Here is a 16250-nt window from a genome sequence, read left to right on the forward strand (position 1 = left end):
GTTTGGTCCTCTGGAATGAAGATTGCTCGAATAGCTCTAGAGATTATATCATTATTATTGTTATTAGGAAATCAAATCCTTCATTGGACCCCTTGTATGTATATGACAGTAGATCCAACTTGAAAAAATTTGCAAGAAATCATTGAGAAACCAGCTGCTGCATGATGCTCCCCTAATTGCTGCTTAGTAGAGGAAACCTGGCACAATCGTCATCACTATCATTCTGCCAGTCTCTCTTGAACTGCGTAGATATTACTAGAGATTAAGCAACAGGAAACTATACGCCTGAGGGTGTACACATCGCACAACGGAATACGAAAATAGATAAGGAATCTGCAACTACATTTCCAATAAGTCATAATTCAGCTTCAAGTTGCCCCATAGAACACCGGGAGACGCATGTGCACTATAACATGAGAGTATTCCAGAATTCGTTGAGATTGCGTTGCAGATATGCCCTATTGAAACGTACATGAAACCAGCCGGTCCGCCTCACAACATCTCGTTTGGGCAGACCGCAATACGTGCGATTTACAAAGATGTACACAAAGACTGCCTCTGCCGCAGCGATATCCAGTAGTCCGTGGCGACAACCCCCGTTGATCAGCACGCTCTTCAAATTCTCTATCCAACCTCGTCCAACTCAGATGAAGTGCCTGCTTGAATGGCTATCAACTATCCGTGATGCCACCACGGTCAGAGCAATCCTGCCTCAAACAGTTGTAACTATGACTCAGATATCCGACGCCTTTTAGTTGTAGGTTCCTCGATGATGTCCGAGCCATGTAGTCGCATTTTCCGTTCAGAGTTCGCCGTCGTGGTGGCTTTGAGAGCTGAAGATTTCGTAATGGCTGGTTTCTTCTTTATCGCGACGCCCTTGAGAGATTTTTTTGCGTCCTTTTTCGGATGACCTGTTTTACTTGGGTGTTCTTTGGCAGTCGTAGTAGGCAATGGATTAGAGGCACTTGTTCTTGCTGCCACAGCCCTATCAACCGTTTTGTGAGTACCACCATGTATCGAACATTGAGAGACCATACTCTTTGAAACCTTTCACTTCCTCTCCATCCCGTTCCTTTCTCTGGCGCTCTTCTTGTTCTTGTTTCTCGCGGACCGAGTCTAAAAACATGATTTCGTCCTCTTCCAACGCACGAAACTGATTGGCTATTTTAAAAAGGGTTCAGAGGTATGAACGGACGTGGAACGATTTGTGTGCACCTAATTTTGTCTTTTCTTCCCATTCTTCTTGTTTCGCTTGCTAGAAGGTTATTCGCTGAAAGTTTCTACCCATCAAATCAACATTTTCATACCCGGTTTGCAGCCAGTTTCTAGAGAGCGTCAACACCAAAGGGCCAGATAGAAAACAGCGAGTTAATGCAGATGGTCGAGAATCAACAGATGTACACTCACTTCTGCTAAGCTTCTTCCATCGTAAGAAGTAGAAGTATCAGTCTGCTGTGGAGGTGGTTCTTGACCTAGTCTAAAGGGCATCGTTCTACAATAAATTTGAGTCGAAATGCAGGTCGACCTACCGTGCGTAGGCAGCTTTCCACTGTTCTTCACGTCTTGCCCTTGCAGTTTGAATCTCGTCCTGAGAAACAAAGCGAGAGCCAATAGCTCCAGTGGAAAGGGAAGGTATTGGTGCGTCCTCCATAGGCTGTAGGATGGGTGTGAAATCTCAAGCTCACGCTAATTGGGTGTACATGTAGCCTGGTGTAGCGTGCAGTCACTCACCACGACTCGGAGCTCCGCAAATACTTACTTTTTCTCGACTCCCATTTGCTCATTCTAGTCGCCATGCCCGGAAAACTACGCAAATCATCTCCACTCAAAAACTCAGGTACTTGTTCGCAATATCTATGACGGGATAAATTAAGGCCAATTTAGATGTTACACTACAAATACAGATCGACCATACCTCGCTCTCGGGCTCGAAGGTTCCGCGAACAAGCTGGGTGCAGGAATCATCAAACACGCTGGAGACGGCTCTAGTTCGGTTTTGTCAAACGTCAGACATACATACATAACACCTCCTGGAGAAGGATTTCAGCCGAAGGATACGGCAACACATCATCGAGAATGGGCGATGAAAGTGATCGAAGACTGCCTTGACCAGGCTGATGTATCTATGCATGACCTGGATTGTATATGTTTTACCAAAGGTTCTCTGCGTGCTTGGATTCCTACGGGAGGTGACTGAAATTGGCCTTGCAGGTCCCGGTATGGGAGCTCCCTTGCAGTCTGTGGCACTGGTTGCACGCACGCTATCCTTATTGTTTGACAAGCCTCTGGTTGGTGTCAATCATTGTGTCGGACGTAAGTCTTTTGTTTTTGATGTCTGGACGAGGACAGGGCCTCAAGACCATCTTCCGTAGATATCGAAATGGGTAGAGAAATTACTGGCGCTCAGAATCCAGTCGTCTTGTATGTGTCGGGCGGAAACACCCAAGTCATTGCATATTCGAGGCAATGTTATCGAATTTTTGGCGAGACGTTGGACATCGCGGTAGGAAACTGCCTGGATCGTTTTGCCCGCGTGATAGGGCTTCCGAATGACCCAAGTCCAGGCTATAATATCGAGCAAGAAGCTAAGAAGTATGTATGTGCAACCAACTACGTACCATCATTGAGTTGAATTGACTTCTCTCCTTCTTCCTTAGAGGCAAGAGACTCCTCCCCCTCCCTTACGCTACCAAGGGAATGGATATTAGTCTGTCTGGTATCCTGAGCTGCGTTGAAGCCTACACATACGACAAAGCATTTCGTCCAAACCCCATTCTAGCGGACTTGGAGGTTGAAAATGTCATCACACCTGCCGATCTTTGCTTCTCTTTGCAGGAGACTGTATTCGCTATGCTCGTCGAGATTACGGAGCGCGCCATGGCACACATAGGAAGTAAGGAGGTGCTCATCGTCGGGGGAGTCGGTTGTACGTTGTGAGCTGGTCCATTTACACTGATGGCATACATTAAACATATAATCAGGTAATGAACGATTACAGGAAATGATGGATGTGATGGCCCAAGAGCGAGGGGGTCAGGTTTTTGCTACGGATGAGAGGTAGGGTCGAGTTTGAACTTCCTTTCAGAATTAACATCAAACTAAATGTGGTAGGTTCTGTATTGACAACGGCATAATGATAGCTCAGGCAGGTTTGCTGAGCTATCGAATGGGTTTCAGAACTCCCTTAGTCAAGACCACTTGCACACAACGGTATGTTTTCTATCTATCTATCATGTTTGAAACTGATCGATACTTATTTAGGTTCCGTACGGACCAAGTGCACATTGCCTGGAGAGCGTAATCTTACAAGGCGAACAATGTATAGATAGGAAGGCCGTTATACTCAGAGCGCCACAACTGTGGAGATCACCAATTCTTTATCCTTCGCATCCAAACTTCTGACCATTTCCTCGAACCTAACCCACCACAAAGAGTTCAATCCACGATACGGATCGTCGGCCGGTAAGTCTCTCGTTTTCCAAGGCTTCTCTGGGAGGATGTAATGGAGGCAACGGACTTCATTATCATCCCACTCTTGCGGATGGAGTACCCTCAAAGTCTTGAGTGCGTTATAATACCAACTGAGGGCCTTCCATTTTCCTTTGAAGAGTGCAGAAAGAAGGTCCTGATCGGGGAAAGCGAAGCTGCTAATGTCGGTGGTATTCAAGTAGTCGATAACTTTGTGTGCCAAAGCACGTGAGGGATTCAGCACTACAGTCCCCGAGTTGAGTTGACCGTAAGGTCGTGGACATATAGGTAACCAAGATGGAGGAGGAGCCAATGGATGCTGCACACTGGTGTGTGCGCAATTTTCGGGAATCCTATACATGGGTTTCAATCTCCACATGAATTTGGAGTACCTGTATGGGAGAGAACTTACCAGTCCTCAGGATAATGCTGGAACTTTCTCGGATTGCAGGCGCAGACGTGAGCGGCCGCGATTTCGTCATCTTTTAAGGGTAAATCCATCAGCTCGTCCATATTCTTCATGACGATCATATCCGCGTCAAGTAGTACGACCCTCTTGTTATTCTTTTGAGTATGGGAGCATACTGAAAATGCAAGTGAAAAGTACCTCAAACTCATCGAGTCCGAATACCCTGGAAGAACCGAGTGTCAGTACCATCTCCAAGCCAAGACGTGATGGTGAATACCTCAGCTTGGTCCATGTGTCGCTAAACCGAGCGTCAATCGCAGCGAGCGTATGACGGCTTTCTTTGGGTATGAGATGTTCGACATCGAACAGTTTGATCCCTTGCTTGAGAAGAATTTTGCGAACTTCTTCAGTAACGGTGGGAGTCACCATTACCACGAGGGGATACCTAGATGCGACAGCCTCGAGCGATTGATGAAGGACAAGAACCCCAGCCAAATAGTCAATTTTCGTCAGCAATGTCACATATGCGGCTCGAATACGTTGAGGCATGGTGCAATATCTATCTGTCAGTCCTTGGTCAGTCCAAATCGATGGGGAGTCCCGGTCCGGTGCTTAGTGAAATCACGTGTAATGTAAATGTGAGATGGATATAAACGGCGTCGGAATCCCCAGTTCCTTGATACTACCATGGCTTCAATCGCGTCCCAAGTCATCTTGCATCCAACTGTTTCCAAGTCTCTCAAGTATGGCTCAACTACCGTTGGTCGTGACAAGGCACGTTTCCGGTGTACCTGTTACTCCCTTTCATACCAGTGACGGCCACCTACAGGCATACAGAGCTTTGCAGTACTTCGCTCGGTTCTACGCTTGGTATCTCCTTTCTCGCGGCGAAAGGGATCTTTCTGCGCGATGGAACTCGCTGAAATCTCACCTTGCCATTGCAAGGAAGCGTATGTGGCGACTTTGCAGCCATTCCGAGTCTTCAAATAACCGATAGAATAGTGTTGCGACTCGGAAAACCGATGGAACATCTTCAAGCAGCAATCCGGGCTTGTCTGTCTACAGCGAATCCCGTTGAACAAGTCGCTACAATTGGTCGCCAACTTGGATATTTCGGATACCTTACCCTTGATGCGGTCGTATGGGTATGTCCGCTGTCTTGTACGCTCATGGTTCTCCGGTCTTCTTAAACTCCGCTGCAGGCCAACACAATCAGATTTGTGACTTTGAAACCTGAGACCGCCACCAAAGTCACCACATTTTCCAACAGGTTCTGGCTTACCGGCGTGTTGTTCAGCATCGCTAACGGAGTGGCCAAGGTGAGTCTGCTTTGCAGCTACTGATATTAAACCAATCGTGAAACACGTCTTCCTTTCTATTGCAGAACTCGCGACTCGCACTTGAAACGAAGAAATTGCAGCACGGTAGTAACGAAATTGATTTGAGTGAGAAAGCAGGGCGGGAAACCCGGTTGAGCGCTGTCTCTGCGTGTGTATCATGTCCGTCACTTTGTTCGTTATTTCTGCTCACTCCCTATCAGTGCTCGTAATCAAACAAGGCAGCAGCTTTTGATAGATATGCTGGACCTGTGGATCCCAGCCACGAATACTGGATTGACCAATTTGAACGACGGTGTATTGGGTGCATTCGGGTGCGTATCACAGACTAAGGCTGCTGACACTTGGATAACCTGAATCTCTACCAGCCTGATAACATCAGTTTTGGGTGCACATCAACAATGGGCAGCTGTGAACGGAAAATGAGATGAAAGCCATTCAAAGTGGGACAGGGTGTTCATACCACGTATGCTTTGTACTGTTTTGAAAAACGCCTGTTGTAGTATTGTAGGATATAAATGATTATTTTCCCTGCTCAAATGCCTGGAGTTTCAATTCCTGTTGTTGATTCCGCAATTTTAGGTACTCTGCGCGAGCCAATTCCATTGGTTCTGTCCCAGTACTAAAGCAGCTGTTAGCAAAGATGCATGCAAGGATTGGAAACGAGTTCAACGAACTATTGAACCAAACAATCCTCAACTGCCTTCAGCTGATTTTTGCAGGCCCATGCAGCTGAGATTAGCTTTCCTGACATACAATCGGCAAAGGCTGTAAACAATAAGCAGTCGAGAAATAAGAAAAGGGAGGGGTCGGACCTTTCACTAGGGGATCACATTCCTTGAGAGCCCTAGATTTCACTATTTTGAGGAGGTTTTCTTCTTCTCGACGGGAGAGCGCGGAGAGGGAACTCATTGACCTGCTTGGCTCGGATCGCTTACATACCCAGGTCCTCTCCTATCTGCCCTCGCTCATCATGCAAGCAGCTACTCGTTACACCCTTCGCAGGTCTTTGGGAAAGCGATTACTAGCGACTCCTTCGACACCATCAACCTCCAAGACAGCTGGTTTTAACGAAGCATTGGCCAAGGGTCCGACTCTAGATGATTTCATATCTGGCGACCGTGTAGTTTTAGGGAAACCTCGAGGGTAGGGACCATTTCACTGTATAAATTCAGTTCTGCTCATACTTTTGAAGCCCACGTCTACCTTCATATCTCAAAACTTCAATACCCTCCGGCCAGTCGTTCAATAAAATCAAGAAGGACCTACGTGGATTAGGTCTGCATACCGTCTGCGAAGAGGCACGATGTCCTAATATTGGAGACTGTTGGGGTGGAAAGGAGGGCCTTTCCGAGGCTGAAGGAAAACGGGGAGCGACAGCGACCATCATGGTATCGCATCCGACCTCTTTCACTCTTCAGAAGCTCAATCAATTCTAATTCTAGTTAATGGGCGACACCTGCACTCGTGGCTGTCGCTTCTGCTCTGTCAAAACATCAAGGACACCACCACCATTAGATCCTCACGAACCTGAAAATACTGCAGAGGCGATCAGTCGCTGGGGCTTAGGATACATCGTTCTAACTAGTGTCGACCGAGACGGTGAGTCAAGCCATCCTTCCCAGGCGGCGCTAAATAGGGGCTCTCTAGACCTGCTGGACGGTGGCGCACATCATTTCGCAGAAACTATCCGCAAAATTAAGCAAAAGTGCGAGAATATAATCTTGTGTGTGGCTAATTGCTATTCCTGACTCCTTTACGGTTAGGGCACCCCATATTCTTGTCGAGGCCCTCACTGGTGACTTTGCAGGCGATCTGAATCATGTTTCAGTGGTAGCCAAGTCTGGACTGGACGTCTATGCACACAACATAGAGACTGTCGAAGACTTGACGCCTTTTGTTCGAGACCGAAGGGCAACGTTCAGGCAGAGTCTCAAAGTGTTAGAGCAGGCCAAACGAGAGGGGGTCAAGGTCACCAAGACCAGTATCATGCTCGGTGTGGGTGAGACCCGGGATCAGGTTTTGGATGCTCTCAAAGGCGAGTCAATACTTCAAGACATCTTGCTGCACCTGACCTTTTCTAATTTAGAGCTCAGGAAGGTTGATGTCGATGTCGTGACTTTTGGCCAGTATATGCGGCCCACCAAGCGACATATGAAAGTCGATCGGTACGTCGAACCCTCCGAGTTCGACCAATGGAAAGAGATTGCGGAAAACCTTGGTTTCTTATATGTCGCTAGTGGACCCCTTGTTCGAAGTAGTTACAAGGTGGGTTCAAATGAAACTATGTTGACGAATTGACCTGATAACTGAATTTTAGGCTGGCGAATTTTACATCGAGAATGTCTTGCGCGGGAAAGCTAGAGAAAGGCAACTAGCAAAACCTCCATCAGCTTCTCAGACCAATTCCAGGGAGATTAATGATGCGAGTACAGTATCGTAGATCTGCGTACCGCCATATACTTGTTCAAATAATTCATTGCTCGAGTTCTTCAGCAATCATCGATAAATTAATCATACAGATGCAGTCCTATCGTATGAGTAGTTTTAGTAGACACGGAAATACGGACACCGAGCGATATGTAATATAGCAACAGCAGTACAACAATAAAGTCCTAAGGTAGAGTAGTTTGGTTCTACATACATGATCATGAGCTGAGAAGGCTGAAATCCAAATAGTAGATGGCCAATCAATCTGGTTTCTAACCAAGTGTTGGTATTCATGAAACCACTGCCGTGCCACCACGCTTTTTGCCACCTTTGCGTCCCCCACGGGAACCACCGGTTTTTCGTTTCTTGCCCCGTGCAGCTGTCGTCCCGTTCTCGTCCTCGCCTCCTTCTACAGTTATGTTTCCGAGGGTATTGACAGCCCCTCCATTCGTCTGTCCACCGAAGAAGTCGTCACCCTCTTCATTCCACAAGTCTCGCATGGAGTCGTTCCCCCCTGAATTCGACGGACCACCGTTCCTAGCCCCAGTAGCCTGAGATTTCTCCAAGCCAGCCAAATGTTCATCGTTAAGCAGAAGCTGCACAATCTCGCTCGGCTTCGCCACATCGGTGAAGTTCTTGTTCCCAACGACGATATCTTGAACCTACGAAGCTGAATCAAAACAAGTCCTAAGATTAATTGAAACGCGGCGACTTACATCCTTCTTCACCCGCGCGAGTTGGACAATGCGTTCATCGATCGTTCCTCGGGTGATGAGGCGGTAAACCGTGACTTGTCGAGTCTGTCCCAAACGATGAGCTCGATCCATCGCCTGAGCATCATTTGACGGGTTCCAATCGTGATCATAGAAAACCACAGTGTCAGCCGCTGTTAGGTTTATTCCAAGACCACCAGCACGAGTACTGAGTAGGAATACAAAGATATCGGGTCTGAAACCATCTCAACTCAGAGACAGATTCTCAAACAGAGAAAAACACGGACCTGGTTTGCCAGTCTATCACCATATCTCGTCTATCTTCAATTTTGGAGGAGCCGTCCAGCCGCAAATACTTGTATTGGCGATACACAAGGTACTCCTCCATAAGATCCATCATCCGCGTCATCTGGAAATAAATCAACACACGATGTCCTCCAGATTTGAGGTCTTGGAGCAACGAGTCGAGTCTTGCCAGCTTGGCCGAGTCGTAGATAAGACGCTTGGCCTCAGGGATCTGCATCTTTGAGAGAGGGATCTGGTCGGTTGGAGAAGCACCCAAAAGACCGCCAGGATGGATATTGGGAAGCTGACGCTGATATGCTGTATATGCCTCGAACGAATCGATTAGAGAGGGTGGCATGCCATAGAACGCCAATGATTCTAAGGGTGCTTCCAAAAAATGGGTTTGTTCTTCCATGAAGGTGCGGTCGGAGCAATAGAGAGAAATAGGCGGGGCGACCGCTCGGGGAACGTACCACCTCAGTTCAGGGCGGGACAGGCAAGAGGTCTTCCACGTAGTAGTTGCTATGGAACGAAGTTCAGGATAAGATTCCGCCCGGTAGTTGACCTCGAGAAGAGGCGGGTATGCTCGGAACATTAAAGTATCTAATGCATCGGGGTCACTTGTAGAAGTAACAATTAAGGATCTGGCAGAAAAAGTATGACGAGGCTCGTACCGAGGATCAGATGCTTGTTCTAAGAGTTGTGCTTCTGCGTCGATAGCTGCCAGGGTTCTCTTGATAAGTGGAGATACGTGTAATGAGTGGGCTTCTTGCGGGGACATCCGCAACAGACGTAGGAAAGAGAAAGCATAAGACGCTAGGGAAAATAAGAAAGTGAGTGGTAAGTCATACAGCGATTAGACTCACAATCATCGTAGAGAGAGGTATAAATATGCTCGGTTGACCATATACTCATAAGTTTCGACAAGTGATTTGTATCGTGAGCCGATTCCTCTCGAGGTACGTTGAAGATTCCACCGTCTCGGTACATCAGCACTGGTATATTGACACTGATGGGGTTTCGCGTCGAGTACGGGAGACTGACAAGATCTCCTTCTCTGGCTAAAGAACCCGTACGTCCATAATGAGCAAATGCGAAGGGAGAAACCACGTCGGCACGCTCAAACAATTCTGGATGGTTGCACACCTGGCCGAATGCTGAGTAACGCCCACGCACCGAAAGAGTTGATTACAAACCTTCCTAAATTGCATGACGAGATTCATCAGAGATCTGGCGGATTCCGCATCCCCAATGTTGGCAGCCTTCTCGAGCAGATCGGCCACCGAGACATTGGCCAGAAGTGCTTTGTAGAGAGCTCTCTGACGTGCACTTAAGTCTACGTAAATATCGATTTCAATCTTCAGCAGATGTGAGCATTGATGTGTCCCAAAGACATAGAACGATCATACCTTTTCGCTAAGTTCGTTCTGTACGTGTTTCTTAACCCGTCGTAACATGAACGGCTTCAATATCATGTGGAGCCGACGGAGCTGGTGTTCGTTGAGTTTACTGCCCTTGTTTTCAGCAGCGTTCTCAATGTCCTTGGAAAACCATTCATTGAATTCGTCGTGAGAGTCGAAAAGGCTTGGCATAATAAAATGAAGTAGGGCCCATAGTTCCTGCATTGAGTTCTGAATAGGCGTCCCGGTCAGGAGAAGTCTGTTTCGGCAGTGGAACCCGAGAAGCGTTTTCCATCTGACACTAGATGAATTTTTGATATTTTGAGCTTCATCCAGGATCATGTATTGCCACTTGACACGCTGGAAGTATTGTTGATCTTGTGTAACCTAGGGAAACGAAAAAGTAAAGCAAATGGTAGCTGATGACTTTGTATGTGGCAAACATACCAGTTGATAGCTGGTGATCAGAACATGGAATGGAGCATCTTGATTGTAGCTAATCTCCTTCTTGCTCCAAAACTTCCTTAGCGTCGTACGATCCTTGACATTACCCCAGTATGGTAAAGCTTTGAGTCCTGGCACAAAGCGAGTGATCTCTTGCTGCCAATTATGGAGCGTTGAGGCCGGTGCGACGACAAGGAAAGGCCCCCAAATATCGTGCGTTTCCGCAAGATACGATAAAAGGGAAATTGACTGGACAGTCTTCCCGAGACCCATTTCGTCAGCAAGAATACCATTGATCCCCTGCTCGTACAGTGTAGCGAGCCAATTGAGACCCTTCAGTTGGTATTCTTTGAGCTGAGCCATTAGCATCTTGGGTTGTCCAATGGTAAGTGGTCCACTCAGTGACGTCGGGTTTTGGAAATTCAATTCTTCGGAGTCAACTATCAACCAACATTTGGTTAGTGATCTTTGAGAACAACGCAGTACTGCTTACGATCCACAGAGGCCAGTGCATTACTCTGTTCAGCAGCGGCGCGACCAAGTTTTTGTTCTTTGGCCAACTTGATGGCCTCATTGGTTTTCCTCTCCAATGCGGCTTGGGTGTCAAACTCCTGGGCGCGTTGACGAGCAGTCACGATGGCCTCCTGAGCATTATGCTTCGCGTGACGGTAGAGGTTCGTTTGATCCTCTGACCAACATACACGGAGTCAGAATGTTTACATTAACGAGAAGAGTAGACGTACCATCATCAAAATCAATCTCTTTCAGAGCACCATCAGGTGAATCGCCAACATGGACCCCTGCAGGTGCGCTAGTGGCTGTTTGGGTCTCGCCCTCACCTTCCACTTCAGCGGCTAAAGATGAAAATGGATTGGGAATGGAAGTGGGCCATGCAGCTGAACAGACTTACTCTTTAATTTGTTCCCAACAAAATGACTGTACAATTCTGTCTGGCTGATCAAGAACTCCAGTTTACGTGCCTGACGAGCAGCTTCACGCCTCTCCTCTTCAAGCTTCTGTCGGTCATTTGCTTCTTTTTGTTCCCGTTTACGAAGATCTCTTTCCTCTCTCTCGTTCTTCCGCCAGAACACCTGCATTTCCCTCATAAGCCGCTTTGCTTTTGCCTGAGTGTCTTTCGTAGCTTTGGCCGTTTTAGTGAACGGTCGACGGGCTTGAAGCGATGCCAGCTTGGCAATCCGTTCATGCTGAGACATTCTTCCAGCATAGCCTAAGGTATGATACTTATAGACCTAGACAAAGGCGTGAGGAATATGTCTGAATATACAAGAAGGGAAGCCAACCTTCGCAACATCACGCCTTGCAATGTTTGTCCAGACCTTCTTCTGAGCTTCTTCTAATGCTTTGATTCTTTTGATCATTGTGGCTTCGTCCATCTTTTTTGCCCTTTTCAAAGGGATGACAGGCTCATCTAATTCATGGATCACCGACGTGTTGATGGGAGCGGGCGACGAAGGCCTTGAAGTAAGAGGCGTTGCATCTCCTGCAATAGAAGGAGGGGCGGAGGGTAGTTCAAACTCGAACTCAGCAGGCAGCCCCAACTTCTTCTTGTGAGCAGGTTTTTTCCGAAGCTTAGGCGTGGTGTCCAGACTTGTTTGTGCCTTCCCTTTACCCTTCACTGAGATGCCCTTACTCCCATCCAGATCCATGTCTTCGACCAGTTCGCCGAGGGAACTCTCAACTTTACGTTTCTTGGGAAAGCGACCGTTAGCTGCTGGTTTGTCAAGCTCGTCCTCAGAGACACCTCGTTTTTCCCTCCCTTTGCCACTTTTTGTCACAGAACGGGGATGAGATCGAGATGTTGGGTCGTGCAAGTCATGGAGCTCGTGATTTGAATCGCCATAACTGTGCAGGTCGTGATCTATTTCGCGATGAGCACTACATTCTCCTGGATACTCCTCAAATTTGGCAAGAGGGGGTGCACGGAGTGGTGGCGGTGGTGGCGGCGAGTGCATTCTGGCAAGCTTATCCGCGTAATAATGCGACAATCGTTGTGCAGTAAGAGACGAACGTTCCTGAATTTATGATATAAGCGAATAGATGTGAAATCTTTGAATAAGTTGCGTGCCTTGGTACTGTTATAGAAGAACTGTTCGACTTGGTTGAACCGTCTCTGTGTCTGAAGGATGTATTCACCAAGCTCTCCGATCCATATCTCTTCACAGTCTTCCAAGTCGGAGGATACTAGACGGTTGTCGTCCACGCGCCGTCTTGGAAAAGTTCCTTCTTCATCGGGAGGAGTATAGTCATGGTGATCGATATTGTTAAGTTGTTTGGCTGCTCGCTGTGACGATTTACGAGACGACTGAAATATAATCTGAGAGAGTGGGAAACTAGAATAGCAGTATCTCTCACCCGACGTTGACCTGGAGGACGATAATCGGAGTCATCCTTCACATTTCTCCGTCGCTTCCTGCTCGGTGTGGGTTCCTCCTCATGTCTGGCCTCGTCATGACCAGGTTCATCTGGAGTGGATGCTTGATTCATGGAACGCTCGCGGTCGGCTCGCTGACCTCGAGCAGGGCGTGAGGATGAAGACGTACCAGCATTCCACTGATCCGTGATTCGTTCTGACTGGTCTAGTTCTCGTTCTCGACCAATATAACCTGATACAGATGTCTCTATAAACTCCTCCGCTAAACGGGGATTTGAGCGCGGTGATGGACCATTGCGCTCTGACAGTGCATCATTGAGCGGGAGACTCGTCGCGGGGTGTACGTTGGCAGGAAAAGGAGAGCGTGTCGTCGACTGAGCAGGCTCATCGTTGAGAATGCGACTGAGTGACATCTGGGGTGAAGCTGAGGGTCCCGTTGAGAACGAGTCACAATATAAACCGACTTTTATGGGGCCTGTTGCTCTCCACGAAGGATACACGGGTTGAATCAGGCGCTCCAGCCAACAGACTTTCGCAAAAAAGGAGAATTTGCGGGCTCAAGCAAAGATACTGAACGGTGGAGGTCGTAACAGAACTACAATGATGAAAGCAGATGGAAGTTGGAAAGAAAGTTTAAGAAAATGTAGGGGAAAGGATGGACAGAGGGTGGGAGAGTGGCTGGGTCCTATATTTTGTGAGTCGCATTAATTCGGTCTCTGGACTGTTTCGCCCGCCGAAATAGGCAGTCATAATCGTGTTGGGTTGGTGTGTTAGCCGAGTTCGTCCATTTTTAAAGTTTTGATTTTTCTTTGCTTACCCTCAAGGCAGTGAAACATCAGAAGAATACTATATCCTTGTCTGGTTAATAAAAATCTACGATAGACTACTGGATCAACAAATTCGTCGAGGTGTCGTGTAGTAGTATTCCGAAGAAGTGACCCGTTACTTAAGCGAGCCTCGATTTAATTTTCAGGGTCAGGGTATAACATCAGCTCTGGTTTCACTTTCTCGTCGAACTCTTCCGGTGTGAGAAGACCAAGTGCGATGGTGGCTTCCTTTAATGTCGTTCCTTCCTTGTGAGCCTTCTTAGCGCACTTTGCAACATCTACGAACGTGTCAGAATCAACAACCTATCGGGCGTAGACCTACTCACTATCATAGCCTAAATGACTGTTGAGGATCGTGGCCAACATGAGCGATTCGTTAAGCAGTGAATTGATGCGTTTTTCGTTGGCTTGTATACCAACAACACAATTCTTAGTGAATGAACGTGAACCTTCAAGGCGAAACTGTCAGGTAACGTAGAGAAGCAGACAACAGGCGTGACGAACCATCAGCAAGAAGGCGAATGCTCTGTAACACGTTCTTAATGATCACTGGTTTGAAAACGTTTAGCTGCGGGTTGAAAGGTCAATGTTCATGAACCACACGGCGCGTAATGATCACGTACCTCGAATTGACCACTTGCACCTGCGACGCTCACTGTAGTTTGGTTACCAATGACTTGAGCTGCGACCATGGTCAGGGCTTCGCATTGTGTCGGGTTGACCTTCCCAGGCATAATACTACTTCCAGGTTCGTTCTCTGGCAAACTTAGCTCGCCGAGGCCACAGCGAGGACCAGAGCCGAGGTAACGGATATCGTTAGCAATTTTCATGAGAGAACAGGCAACAACATTGAGAGCGCCGTGCGCCTCTACAAGCGCATCGTGAGCTGCAAGAGCTTCGAACTAAAAAAAAGGTAAGAAAACCAGAAGCCTCGAGACATTGGTTGACGAACTTTGTTGGGGGCAGTCTTGAATTCCAGGCCAGTTATCTTGGATATTTCTGTGGCAACTTTTACGTCAAAGCCTTTCTTGGTATTCAAGCCCTTCGAACAAATTTTAAGAAGGACCCCAAATGGTAGTCATATTCGCAAACCCACAGTCCCCACAGCAGTCCCGCCTTGAGCCAACAGTCTTAAGCGCGGTAACACTGCCTTCACGCGTTCGATCGCGTTACTGATTTGCTGAACATAACCACTGAATTCTTGACCCAACGTCAATGGAGTTGCATCCTGTAGAATCTATTGAGACTATGCGGCATAAAAAGTAATGGCAGGAATTACTTGTAAGTGTGTGCGCCCAATCTTGATGATGTGATCAAATTCTTTGGACTTGGCATCTAAAGCGTCTCGCAGCTCCGTGAGGGCGGGGATGAGAGTGTTTTGGATCTCGGTGACAGCTGCTATGTGCATTGCGGTGGGAAACCTGCCAGACGCGAATGAGTATCGCGTCAGATGTACATACAAAACCACGTACGTGTCATTACTGCTCTGGCTCATATTAACGTGGTCGTTAGGATGAACAGGTTTCTTTGAGCCAAGCTCTCCGCCCAGGATTTCGATGGCACGATTCGATATGACCTAGGTGAGATGTCAGACCTTTATGAGCACCCGCTTTCAATTGACAAACCTCGTTCATATTCATGTTACTTTGGGTTCCACTACCAGTTTGGAAAACGACCAGAGGGAAATGATCCATGAGCTTTCCTGAGATGACCTGTACCGTAATTAAGATTACATCCGCACTTGAACAGGTATGCGTACATCGTCAGCAGCCTGCTGAATAACTGCACCAATCTTGGGGTCCATTCCATATTGCACGTTCACGATGGAAGCCGCCTTTTTGAGAACAGCAAAAGCTTTAATCAAGGGAGGAGGTAGGCGTTCGGCTGGTCCGCCAATATCAAAATTCTGTAGCGAACTTGAATCGATTTTAATATGAGGCTCGCCAACACGGTGAGCAGCGCTCACCGTTGTGTCTGGGCACCCCAGTAACGATCGGCTGGTACTTGCAACTCTCCAAAGGTATCTTTCTCTGTACGGTATCTCTGAGACTAGAACAAGCACTTTCAATTCGGTGGATCTTAGATCGCCGTGACAAAAAACATACCTGCGCCATAGTTGTACTGAATAGTCGTGCAGAAGGGTAGAGCCTTGGTAACGGGTATAGTCGCTGTGCGTGTAATTATCACGTGGGTTTTGCAGTAAACATACAGCAGCCGGCTTACTCGAGATTGTCGTAGAGGCAACATTTTCAATGCCGACATTTGAACGTTGGACGATTCGCGTTGAACTGGTCGGGTCGGGATCAAGGTCGTCGTTTGGGTTATTATTCTGTCCGAAATTTCCCGCACATCACGACCGAGGACGGGTACCTCGTAGGTACCGTAACATTGGAGCTTTTACGAAATGGGACCTCGGTCGAGTCTGCAGCGCGTCCGCGACAGTTGATATATATATACGTACCATAAGTTCACGTCACAACACCCTGATCCAGCTACGTCTCAACCCGGCAAGAAATAAGCGTATAAAACCTCATGTCTTTCTCTC

At 47.5% G+C, this 16250-nt stretch overlaps 7 protein-coding genes across 8 annotated transcripts; 3 read left to right on the top strand and 4 right to left on the bottom strand.

Moving 5' to 3' along the window:
- Nucleotides 1-417: 417 nt before the first annotated feature.
- On the bottom strand, nucleotides 418-1701 carry E1B28_001189 (uncharacterized protein). Its single transcript, XM_043147096.1, has 6 exons — nucleotides 1530-1701; nucleotides 1408-1477; nucleotides 1308-1325; nucleotides 1216-1255; nucleotides 1038-1161; nucleotides 418-985 (listed from the first exon to the last, which is right to left on the bottom strand). The coding sequence occupies exons 1-6, from the start codon at nucleotides 1649-1651 to the stop codon at nucleotides 727-729; spliced, it is 633 nt and encodes a 210-aa protein (XP_043015801.1). The 5' UTR covers nucleotides 1652-1701; the 3' UTR covers nucleotides 418-726.
- A 6-nt stretch (nucleotides 1702-1707) lies between these two features.
- On the top strand, nucleotides 1708-3426 carry KAE1 (putative tRNA threonylcarbamoyladenosine biosynthesis protein kae1). 2 transcript variants are annotated; one of them, XM_043147097.1, is made up of 8 exons: nucleotides 1708-1837; nucleotides 1905-2159; nucleotides 2212-2313; nucleotides 2373-2592; nucleotides 2658-2933; nucleotides 2982-3057; nucleotides 3112-3210; nucleotides 3262-3426. In XM_043147097.1, exons 1-6 carry the CDS (start codon nucleotides 1795-1797, stop codon nucleotides 2983-2985), a joined length of 900 nt encoding a protein of 299 aa, XP_043015802.1. In that variant the 5' UTR covers nucleotides 1708-1794; the 3' UTR covers nucleotides 2986-3057; nucleotides 3112-3210; nucleotides 3262-3426. The 2 variants fall into 2 exon arrangements, with proteins under 2 accessions (XP_043015802.1, XP_043015803.1); XM_043147098.1 differs by having other exon boundaries at nucleotides 2658-2926.
- On the bottom strand, nucleotides 3344-4452 carry E1B28_001191 (uncharacterized protein; the record flags this gene model as incomplete). Its single annotated transcript, XM_043147099.1, has 4 exons — nucleotides 4155-4452; nucleotides 4076-4100; nucleotides 3881-4023; nucleotides 3344-3821 (listed from the first exon to the last, which is right to left on the bottom strand). Exons 1-4 carry the CDS (start codon nucleotides 4424-4426, stop codon nucleotides 3344-3346), a joined length of 918 nt encoding a protein of 305 aa, XP_043015804.1. The 5' UTR covers nucleotides 4427-4452.
- A 103-nt stretch (nucleotides 4453-4555) lies between these two features.
- Nucleotides 4556-5758, top strand: E1B28_001192 (uncharacterized protein). The gene is made up of 7 exons (XM_043147100.1): nucleotides 4556-4651; nucleotides 4707-4827; nucleotides 4880-5022; nucleotides 5080-5196; nucleotides 5262-5365; nucleotides 5418-5528; nucleotides 5583-5758. The coding sequence occupies exons 1-7, from the start codon at nucleotides 4565-4567 to the stop codon at nucleotides 5638-5640; spliced, it is 741 nt and encodes a 246-aa protein (XP_043015805.1). The 5' UTR covers nucleotides 4556-4564; the 3' UTR covers nucleotides 5641-5758.
- A 429-nt stretch (nucleotides 5759-6187) lies between these two features.
- On the top strand, nucleotides 6188-7672 carry E1B28_001193 (uncharacterized protein; the record flags this gene model as incomplete). The annotated part of the gene is made up of 7 exons (XM_043147101.1): nucleotides 6188-6360; nucleotides 6410-6605; nucleotides 6660-6816; nucleotides 6865-6922; nucleotides 6981-7252; nucleotides 7304-7482; nucleotides 7535-7672. The coding sequence occupies 7 exons, from the start codon at nucleotides 6188-6190 to the stop codon at nucleotides 7655-7657; spliced, it is 1158 nt and encodes a 385-aa protein (XP_043015806.1). The 3' UTR covers nucleotides 7658-7672.
- Nucleotides 7673-7934: 262 nt separating this feature from the next.
- E1B28_001194 (uncharacterized protein) lies at nucleotides 7935-13578 on the bottom strand (the record flags this gene model as incomplete). The annotated part of the gene is made up of 15 exons (XM_043147102.1): nucleotides 13048-13578; nucleotides 12860-12981; nucleotides 12573-12809; nucleotides 11788-12519; nucleotides 11397-11736; nucleotides 11230-11340; nucleotides 10980-11174; nucleotides 10490-10926; nucleotides 10052-10429; nucleotides 9839-10000; nucleotides 9509-9788; nucleotides 9317-9458; nucleotides 8645-9262; nucleotides 8361-8592; nucleotides 7935-8306 (listed from the first exon to the last, which is right to left on the bottom strand). The coding sequence occupies exons 1-15, from the start codon at nucleotides 13289-13291 to the stop codon at nucleotides 7935-7937; spliced, it is 4602 nt and encodes a 1533-aa protein (XP_043015807.1). The 5' UTR covers nucleotides 13292-13578.
- Nucleotides 13579-13706: 128 nt separating this feature from the next.
- E1B28_001195 (uncharacterized protein) lies at nucleotides 13707-16093 on the bottom strand. The gene is made up of 13 exons (XM_043147103.1): nucleotides 15929-16093; nucleotides 15811-15873; nucleotides 15672-15754; nucleotides 15465-15621; nucleotides 15331-15417; nucleotides 15178-15281; nucleotides 14985-15126; nucleotides 14802-14933; nucleotides 14658-14747; nucleotides 14329-14607; nucleotides 14210-14273; nucleotides 14032-14154; nucleotides 13707-13983 (listed from the first exon to the last, which is right to left on the bottom strand). The coding sequence occupies exons 1-13, from the start codon at nucleotides 15965-15967 to the stop codon at nucleotides 13841-13843; spliced, it is 1506 nt and encodes a 501-aa protein (XP_043015808.1). The 5' UTR covers nucleotides 15968-16093; the 3' UTR covers nucleotides 13707-13840.
- Nucleotides 16094-16250: the final 157 nt, after the last annotated feature.

Source organism: Marasmius oreades, chromosome 1 (genome assembly GCF_018924745.1).
Source record: "Marasmius oreades isolate 03SP1 chromosome 1, whole genome shotgun sequence".
NCBI classification, from domain to species: Eukaryota; Fungi; Basidiomycota; class Agaricomycetes; order Agaricales; family Marasmiaceae; genus Marasmius; species Marasmius oreades.